This window comes from Morone saxatilis, unplaced genomic scaffold, assembly GCF_004916995.1.
Source record: "Morone saxatilis isolate NCDOM2014 unplaced genomic scaffold, NCSU_SB_2.0 Contig11, whole genome shotgun sequence".
NCBI classification, from domain to species: domain Eukaryota; kingdom Metazoa; phylum Chordata; class Actinopteri; family Moronidae; genus Morone; species Morone saxatilis.
In genome coordinates this window covers 3,151,627-3,161,953 of record NW_023339663.1, presented here as the reverse complement: position 1 = coordinate 3,161,953, position 10,327 = coordinate 3,151,627, and the positions used below count along the sequence as shown (strand labels likewise).

The 10,327-nt window shown below is 40.3% G+C and overlaps 1 protein-coding gene across 1 annotated transcript in view; it reads right to left on the bottom strand.

Annotated features, from left to right (window-relative positions):
- Positions 1-2,743: 2,743 nt before the first annotated feature.
- samd4a (sterile alpha motif domain containing 4A) overlaps positions 2,744-10,327 on the bottom strand; it is a 30,109-nt gene continuing 22,525 nt past the window's right edge. The window contains exon 9 of the mRNA XM_035651997.1: positions 2,744-10,052. Within this exon, the coding sequence (XP_035507890.1) occupies positions 10,024-10,052 (29 nt within the window). The 3' untranslated portion in view covers positions 2,744-10,023. The remainder of the gene's footprint in view (positions 10,053-10,327) is intronic.

Sequence of the window (10,327 nt, the reverse complement as noted above, 5' to 3'; positions counted from 1 at the left end):
GTTTTGAATATAACATGAAATATTATAAAATATGTCACTGAGTCAGTTCACTAAATGAGAGAAAAGAGGTCCTTTAAGGAAAAAGGTTGGGAACCATCGATGTGTGTACAGCTTAATAAAGCTTCTACTGCACCAACTTTAATGCTCGTAACTCTCATCCCATCTGCATGAGGAGCTTCCTGTTGAGTTCATGTTGAAAAAAGTGAACCTGACCTTTAAGGAGAAGTACCTGCTGGTCTGCAGTGGTGTGCCTGCAAAAGTGTCTATACTCTTAATTTATGCCCCCAATTTCTTTGTAAAGTGACCCATCCAACAAAGAATGAACAGCCTGTGTGGTAAACAGTGACATGTAAGACTGGTCCTACTCACCTAGTATCATTCACACAGTGACACTTAACGTTTGCTGCTTGGATCATTAAGAAATTATGCACTTTGAGTGAAGTATCCCTTACTTCTTATTCCATCCAGTCAGAAAAATTAGAGACTTTTGGGGCACTGACTTATGCAGTGGTGGCATAAAGTTTGTCTCAGCTTTCCAGTTATTCCCAATTTATACAATTCCAACACTGTTTATGAACCAGTGAGCAGAAATATTCAAATACACTAAAATAACATTATAAAAAAGAAGGTTTTAGCCCCAAACTGTATGGGATCAGCATAAAGTGGCCATGTTTTTTAAAGGGGAGTCTTGTGGTTACCCATAGAGCCCATTTTCATTCAGATATATTGAGGTCAGAGGTCAAGGTCCATTGCCAAAATGTAGCCTAAGTTTGGAGCGTCATTTAGCCTCCTTCCTGAAATACTAGCATGACGTGGTTGGTACCGATGGATGCGTCAGGTCATCTCCTTTCATATGAAATCTGCCATCCTAGGAAGAAAAACTCAGCTCCAAGAACATCATCATCATCATTCAGTAGAAACGGGTATACTCCATATATCTGCGTATATCCCTGGAACTACACCACTGCTCCAACCTCCACAGCTGAATGCAAAAAGCTGATAAAATGTGGAAAATCATGAAATAATGTGGAACTACACCCCCCCCCAAAAAAGGGGGCCCACAGCTCATTTGAGCCCCGGGGCCACTTGGAGGGTTAATCTGGCCCCGAGCCCAGAGTGAACAGCAGAGACATGGAGCTGATCTGGATGTCTGACAGAGAGGAATGACTCAGCAGCTTCAGAGTTTTATAACATCACATTGATGCATTTCATTTGAGGCTCACAGCAGCGAGGGGCTCTGGACTCTTCAACTCTCTGCAATAAAGATACAGTTTGTGTCTGTTTCTCCGCCGTTTGCCCGACACGCTTCAGTTAAATATCTGTACTTGTGTTACTTTGTCAGCTGATCACATCCTGCTGCGTCACCTTAACTGCAGTTTGAACCTGTAAAACGTTACAGATTGCACTTAAAAGGAGAGAAAAGTCCCCCCATCAAACCCCACACTGATTAACAGGGATGGTTCCTTTTTAGATTTTGATCAGTTAAAACAAAAATAGTTATTTTTATCATTAGAGTCATTCTGGCGCCCCCGAGTGGGCATATATTATACTGCATATCCATCCTCTGCACTTCCTTCCTTAAGCTTTTTATAATCTGCTAAAATAATGTCAAAAACTTTCTGATCTTGTGAAATGATGTTCAGAAATAAAGTCTGTGGTCTGTGTGAGAAAGATTTATAACTGAAGAGAAAACATGCGACAAAGAGGAGAAAAGAGTACTTTTGGGAACATCTGAGTACATTTTTAAAGGGGAAAACTGGCTCTGCCAATATTAATACTTTTATCATGTGAATGTAACTCATTTATTATTTAATTCTCACGACAAATCTGAACAATAACAAACTTCAATCTCTTTCTTCAGAGGCTTTTAAATCATCTCATTTCACAAACTCCAGATCATTGGCTCAGTTGATGTTCTTCGTCTAATTGATTAATCAACTGTTTCATCTGTACTCTTATAAACTACATTTATAAATAAAAATAAATATATTTTTAACAAAACATCATGTATTATTATTTTTGTTTTGTTTTGAATGTAAAAATCTTCCTCAACTATCTCAAACTTGTTTCTTTAGTCAGTGGTTCCCAAACTTTATCCTTTAGGGACCTCTTTTCTATCATTTATTGAACACTCTGCCTCAATGACATATTTTATGGATATTTTTTATTATATCGTGTATAACTGTACAATTAATCCAAACAGTGAACTGCAAGAAGTTTGTGTAAAATTTGTAATTTGGAGTAATTTTGAGCAGATTATTTCCTGTTAAGGGAACTTTCTATACAAAAAAATCTGTCTGTATTATGTTTTTTTTTTTGCATTATTTTTAAAAACCATAGACTTAATATTCTTCTTTTCTTTAAATCAGTGTTTATCCAGGACTCTTGGCCATTATTCTATTAGACAATTTACTTTTCTTCACAGAAGTAAACCAAATGCTGAGATATAAGTCTACTGAGCATATGCTTTAGGTTTTCTTACACAAGTTAAAATCAAGGTCTTTTTGACCCCCTATGAAGCTGGGGCGACCCCTAGTGGGGTCCCAATCCCAAAGTTGGGAACCACTGTCTTCAATAAGTAAGTAGTTTTATGTATAAATCAGTGGAATTTCCCTTTAAACAAGCAGATTCAGCATATTTGGATTTCATTAAGTAAAATTAAAATAAAAACTTTTTTTGAACCTACAGTCCAGACTCAGTCACACACAGACACACAAATACACACATACAAAGACACACTGGAGGAGTTACAACTTTTTTTTTTATGTATAACAGGGGCATGCCAAGTCACAGCATTCTGGTACGTCGCGACAAAATTACAGCAAGACACAATGAAAAACACTTGAATGTATTCACACACTCACACACACACTCACATCCTCACTGTCACACAACCATTCACACATTTTTTTTGTACAGACCAGAATAATTCATAACTTCATATCAGCATTAAGAAGTACCTACAGAGTACAGACACAACAGACCGAGTTCACCGCCGCAGGACGCGTTCACACTGCTCGCCTCAGAGTGTTTCAGTGCTCACGTTTAGCTTCTGAGAGCAGAACCAATCCGACATGAAGCTGCTCTAAAGTGGCGTTTTAACACCCAAAATACATAATACAAGTTTATTTTCAATGTTTAAACTTGGCTGTGAGGTTGTAAAATGCATCTGATAAACCAAATATCACTGATTGAATTTAACTTTAATAAGTTTATAAGTTTACTTGATGATATTTTGATTTAAAAAAGTACAGATTCAGTGTCCTAAACTTGTGATAAAGTCCAAACAGAGTACTGATCTAACACCAGTGCCAGTTCAAGATCTGTACACCTCAACAGCACTGAACTGATTGGGACTATTTAATATTTAATGTGTACAAGACAGTCTAATTACGATCAATCCTTGACTCTAAGTGGAAACTCTGAGTGAATATTTATGACATTAGCTCATCGCAGCAGAACAGAAAACTGTGATTAAGGAAACGTTGTGCGTGAGGGATTTCTGCTGAATGAAGGTGGAACCACTCAGTGCTGTAACAACAGTGACAAATCAACAGTTCCTAATGTCCGACCGACGCCCCATCACCTTTATAATGTCAGTATCGGCGCCAGTGTCGAGCTACTGTATCATGTTGTCCCTATTTTTACACGTTACACTGATCATCAATGCATCAATCAATCAGTGAATCTCCTGAGATCACTGGTGTCAGAATTTGGAGAATTGATGCACCTCACAGCTGCGTTAGTTAAATTACAGCTCAGATGGAGGAAGGTGTTTGTGAATTTGTTGTTTGGAAATCAATGAATCAGATAAAAATGCTAAACTTTTTTTTACAGCTTCTCAAACATTATTAGAAAGTCTTTGGGTTTTAGCCTGTTTGGGGCAGTTTGAATAAGTCACTTGATGGACATTTTCCACCATTTTCTGACCTTTTAAAGGCCAAAGCATTCATCTATATGACCTGACATTGAAACTAATCATTAGTTAGAGCCTGATACTGGTTGCTGATCAGCCCAGACAAGGACTTTTAATTATCACTATGGGGACTCTGAAGGTGCTGCAGCCAAATTTAAAGAGGCTCCTTAAAATACAAACTAAATCCAGAAACTTAATCAGTCCCTCCGGAAAGTCGCGATCGCAACAATTAACATAAATTCTAATTTCATTCCCACTGGAACAAACTTTTCACTTTCTCCTGCAATTTTATTGCACAAAAAAAAACCGTTGCAATTTAAAGAAAAATGCTGCAACGAAATCAGGCATTTTAGGCTGCAGCAATCTCAAATAAAAGCCCTGACTGATTAATGATCCTCACAGTGATCAGTTCTGTGGATGTGAGACATAAAACAAGCATCAATAATATGATCACAGGACCACGGGTAAGATATGGATCAGATTTCTGAATTGAATAGTTAGAAAAACAGATGAAATACTCAGTCTTTTCCTTCCTGGGACTGTGTCTATGTTACATAATGCAGGAACGGGGGGGGGACAACCTGAAGTGGGACGCTTGTAGCCGCAGTGTGAACGCGACCCGACGCAGCTGTCGCTAATTTCATCCTGTAACTTTACAGTTTTTAAAGTCTATATAAAAACCATTTACATTTGTGGTGAATGTCTCGAGTACAAAAAAGGCACTGCCATTTGTTATTCTAAATATGACTTTCCCAGCCTTGTGCATGCAGTTTTAAAATATAAATTACACTTTTTTCAATCTTCTCCTTTTCTTTTTTCTGCATTTTCTTCAATTTTTTGTCTTTTTTGTGTTTTTTTATTATTAAACATACAATATTCTTTTGTCAAATATATACGTAAGCCTGCAGTCAATACAGGACATCGGCTCTTTGATAAAATAAAACTAAATGCAATAAAGGAGCACAGTCAAGCGGCAACACTTTGTTACAGTATGGATGCTGCTGAATTTACAAAATAAAAACAAAAAAAAGAAGTCTTGGCATCCCATAAACAACATAAACTGACTAAACTGCAGAATCTATGACAAAAATAAAAGATACAAAACAGCATATATGTCTTAAAAGTACATTAAATGTTTTTTTTGGAATATCAAGGCGTTATCTAACTGTTAATACTGCAGTGTGCACAGCGTTAGAAGCACTCCTGAACACCCACAGAGCTGATATGCATTTAGAAAAACAAAAACAAAAAAAGAAAAAAGCATTTGGTTTGAAGAGATGTGTAATGATCCAGACCTCAGAGCTGAAACCCTCCAGTGTCCCGTCACAGGTTGGTTCTGAGTTCACGCAGACGTCTCTTTGACCCAGAGATGCTGCAGGAAACCAGGGGTTGAGTAGAAACTGGAGGCCTGTGCTGCTGCTTTGAACTCTTAAATACAAAAACGTGTAACTTTACTCTGTTAATGTCGCCTAACAAAAATCACATGAACTCATGTTATTTAAACGCCAGTCAGTCAGTATTTCTAGAAAACGTGGCACAGACCAGAAACTGAAAATAAATCTCCTGAACTTTGTATCAACGCCTTTATAACTCAAACATGGCAACGTGATATGAAAGTAAATAAAAAATACTGTAAAAATACTAGTTTCCATAATCCCTTTGATTACATTACTGACTGCAGGTTATTTTAACAAAGCATACGTCTGCTAATATTCTCTACTTTTCTTGAAATAAACCAATCCCATTAAAGAAAAAGACCAAAACAAACACCGAATGTATCCACTAACTGTACTGTGTGTGTATCAGAGGCTGAAAGATCTTCTTCCTCTGTGCCACAGAGCTCCACTGGTGTCCAAATACTGTCACACACAATAGTCCCAAATAAAAGCACTATTTCCTGTTTGAGTAACGTTTGCTAAAAACTACAATGTCCAGCCTTTTTTAAAGGTTTACATCTTCAGCAGAACCAATGTTGGTAGGGAAGTGGGGCAGTACTGAGAGACGTAGGGACACATTGTTGTTGTTGTTGGTCTTTTCATGGGTTTTGTTGACAATAAGAAAAATACAGAATAACAACAGCGACATACCTATAAAAACAAACTACAGTATAAACCTCTCCCACTCAGGACCATCGAGTTATGCGCCCACAGCACCAAATTCAGACTCCAGATCAGAATGGACCAGTCTACTTCCTGGCCCCGCCTAACAACTACTACAACACACCTCTTCCTTGTTTTGCCGACAGCTCGTCCGACGTGAATTTTGTAACCAAAGCGTGAAAAAGGACTGCGTCTGTGACGGACCGGCTCCGGTGCTCGGCTGCGCTCTGACAGCGAAGCTTCACATGAAAAACCTCAACAAGACACCGATAGATACAAACAAGATTATAGTTCAACAACAGCAACAAAAAAAAAAAACAACAACAAAAAAGAAAAGAAAAATAGTCGAAGTCAACAATAACTATGTTAATATTTGAGATGTACGTATGGTCACCAGCCATAACATGTTAATACATATGGTACTTTAAATAATAATACACCTAAATGAGTAAAAGTATCACCTCTGCAAAGAAATTATGAAAAAAAAAGAATAAATAATTGTATCTACTTTAAGTACTGATTCATATGGCAGTGACACAGTCTGACTCTCAGTGAGGAGCTTCAGAAATAAACAACAAAAAGGTGTAACATCAGATTCTCCATTCAGGATTAATTCATGTCACATTCATGCTTTGGTGGAGTCTTCATCTTCGTTCACAAACGCACGGATGACGTCTGATTGGCTCTTATAGACCCAAAGTATAAGAGCAGAAAACACACACACACACACTTGAAACACTGAGTGTGCAGCAATAAAACACACACTTCTATCTGTGTGTGTGTGTGTGTGTGTGTGTGTGTGTACAGATTCAAACTGTAGTTGCAAGCCTCCGTCACTGAGACGGGCCTGTCAGAGGCAGAATAAGGAACCGTAACAGGATTTCTGCATGTTTTCGTCCCCTGAATACAGCTCACACACTGAATGCGTGTATCACTGCTGTACTGTAGTGTTTTTCTACGTTTTAGGTCGCCAGTGGTTTCTACTCTTAGTCCTGAAGCTTGCTTGAGAGGGTGGTTCATCACAGCAGACATCATACCGGTATTTATTTTATGTGCAGATCTTTTTTTTAAAAAGCCTGCGCTGCATCGACCAGGAAGAACTTCTAAAAGTAAACAACAATGTTTCCTGCGATGGATTCACTTTCTCAGGGAAGCGTCAGCTCCGTTCACACTGCAGGACCAAATCTGGCACAAGTCACATCTGAATCAGAGCTTTTCACGTCACTCTAGATCAACATTGGACGTGCAGCTCACTTCAGGACCTCAGTCTGGACTCTGATCTGAGCAGTAAATCAGAATTGAGCACTAAGGCTTGCAGTGTGACGTATGTGAGTTGATTTTATTACTACACATAACTTGTTGACTGACATCGGCCTTATGGGCAAAAAAGATGGCTTTCACAGATGTTTATGTGTTGTGTTGCATCAGTTTTGTGCTGGTTAACTGTTGTGTTGGTTAATTCGAACTTGGATATTGGAGAAATAATCTCCTCTGTTTCCCCAGCACTGATACAGATAGCACAAAGATACCGATGAGACAGAGTCTGCGTCTCACAGAGAAGTAGTCTGAGCTGCAACAAGGCCTAGATGCTCTGAACAATAGGGTGAATAAATAACAAAAAAACATCAGCTGTCGGCCCAGAATTTCCCAATCGGTGCATACCTATTTAATACCATAATAAAATGAGTGGAAACTGTGGACGAACATAAAAAGACCTAAAAAATAGTTGATAGTAAAGTCAAATAAATGGGCTAAAACATGCACAAACACTGGTATGGTCCTTTAACTGTGTGGCTGATGAGTATTTTCAACTCCAACATCCACCATCAGACAAACAGAAATCCTTTAAAGTCAACGAGGGGGCGTCAGGAGCTGTTCGTCTCTTGCCGCGGGATTCAATGCCACCACTCTCTCCAGTCGAGAGCGAGCGTCAGTCTCATCTCCTCTATCTCCTCCAATCCGACTCCAAAACACCAAACTGCTGCTTTTGAGTCTTGAACATTTGGATTTTAGTGTATCACATTATCATATCAAGTGCAGGATACAAAGGAAAGTACTAAAGAATTGCAACAAACTAATGAAGAAACTAAATAATAATAATAATGAGTGACCCTCAATGAAGACCATTCAGGGTCAGGACTCTCAGCACACACGCTCAGTTGAAAGCGGCACAGAGGGGAGCTTCCTAACCAGCTTATTCTCGATATAAACCTATTCTTATAAAGTCTGTATTCCAGACGCAATAAACTGAGGATAAATATTAAGACACAGAATAACCATGAGATTTAGAATTAACAAAAGAAAATAAATTCCATGTAGGCCTGAGCTGACAGAACAGACAGAAGACCAACGTTACACAGTCCCCTGCAGTAACTGACTCCCCAAACGTTGCTCTTCAGTGACTTTACAACGCTGTGCAGAGTGCCTGTGTGTGCACGGACTTCGACGTCTGCCCCGTCGTGACTGTGTTTGGCCAGCAGGTGGAGGTAAGCACTAATGAGACAATCTCGGGGAAAAGTACCCTTCATGGATTGACAGTGTGTGATCTCTCCAATGTTGCAATCCTCTCAGCAACACGGTCCGAGTGGAAACCGAATCGACCTCCTGTTCTTTCTTTTTCAGCCACTCCACATTTCACAATCCTCCTTTCCTCCAAGAAAAAAGATATTTTAGTTGTAACATGCAGCTTAAGCATATCACCCTGCTTTAGAAAAACAACTAAACCCGGTATCTGAACACGCAGACAGATCCCACTGACGATTAACGGCCGCATTAATCTCCCATTTACGTGTGTAAAAATGTTCAATGTTTTGTGCCTACGGAGGCTCTGAATTCAAAGAGTTCATACAGTACATGCTATGGATAAACAATATGTAACTGACCGGTGCCAAATTCACTTCCTCCTACACTTACGCACAACACGATTAGACATGACATCATCTTCCTCTGTCTTCAGCCGATCAAAGGTCCTGCCTCGGATCTCTTTCTCCTTTAAACATCCGCTTCCCCTTCCAGTATCACTTCAGCTTCATTCTTTCTTCTACTACTTTCTGTGTCTTTCTCCTCATCTCCTTCTTCCTCTTCTCCCTCTTCACACTTCTTCTCTCTCTCTCTCTCTCACTATCTCTCTTGGTAAATGCTCGAGCCAACACGTCTTTGTCGTTGGCTGCTAAAATAAAGAATAAGCACGTTGGTTGTAAACTAGCGTGATGGCTACTCGTGGGACGTAAAGCTGGTAGACAGCCAAGGCTTTACAGAATATTACACCATTCATACCTGAAATTCATACATGTTTCTGTACCCTTTGAAAGTAGCATCATTATGTAAACAATAAATACATACAACACAAATAAATGATTTTTTTTTTTTGCCAACCCAATGCTGAGCAAAAGGCTTTCCCGAGCTCTACAATGTCCTCGCCGGACACTCAGTCCTCAGTCAAAACAGGCAAGGAAATCCCAAACTTCCTTCTGCGTCCTTCTAGCTCTGCTTGTCTCGTCTCGTCTTCGGGTCTGAGGTACTGTTATGGATTTGAAAGATGCCACGAGCTGTGGTCGATGTGCGGGGACCAGAGGGTGTCGGAGAGCGTTTAGGGGCCTCAGTCTCACTGGGCCCTGATCCACAGGCCAGCGTCTCCCTTCTGCTGGGGCTGACTGGACAGCAGCACTGCTTCTGGCATCCCCAGTGGAGGGGGGCGCTGTTTACGCACTGTCCAGGCCGTGTTCAATGCTTTTCTCTCTCCTCACCCAGACGCAGGTGACTGTGAGCGTGCTGGCGGAGCAGGAAGTGTGTTTTTCCGACCAGATGGACGGTTCCAATGTGATAGCTTGTGTCAGCCGTGTGATGATCGGCGCTCTTGTGTTTCTTGGATCCCGCCCGATCCTTTGGTTGAGCTCTACCATTGGCTACAGGAAGAGGGGACAGGAGGGCTGGTGACCTCGAGGTGACTTATCGTGAGAGAGCCTCGTGAACCTGCGCTGTCCTACTGCTCTCACTCAGGTCCTCGTTTCATATTGTTGATGTGCGGTCAGCACCGTCTGAGGAGGAACAGCAGAGGGAAGAGACGGCGTTAGTGTTAATCTGAGTGAGAACTTGTTAGTGTTATCACACAAAGATAAAACTGGCAGCCATGAGTCCTTGGGCTCCTAACACCCTCCCTGTTTCCTTGTCTTTCTCCCAGTGCATGCTGGGACAGGCTCCAGCCTTCCTGAATAGGTGTAAGATGGTATAGAGCACTGGTTCCCAACCTTTTCCCTTTAATGGACCCCCCCTTTTTTTTATCATTTAGTGAACTCAGTGACATATTTTATGG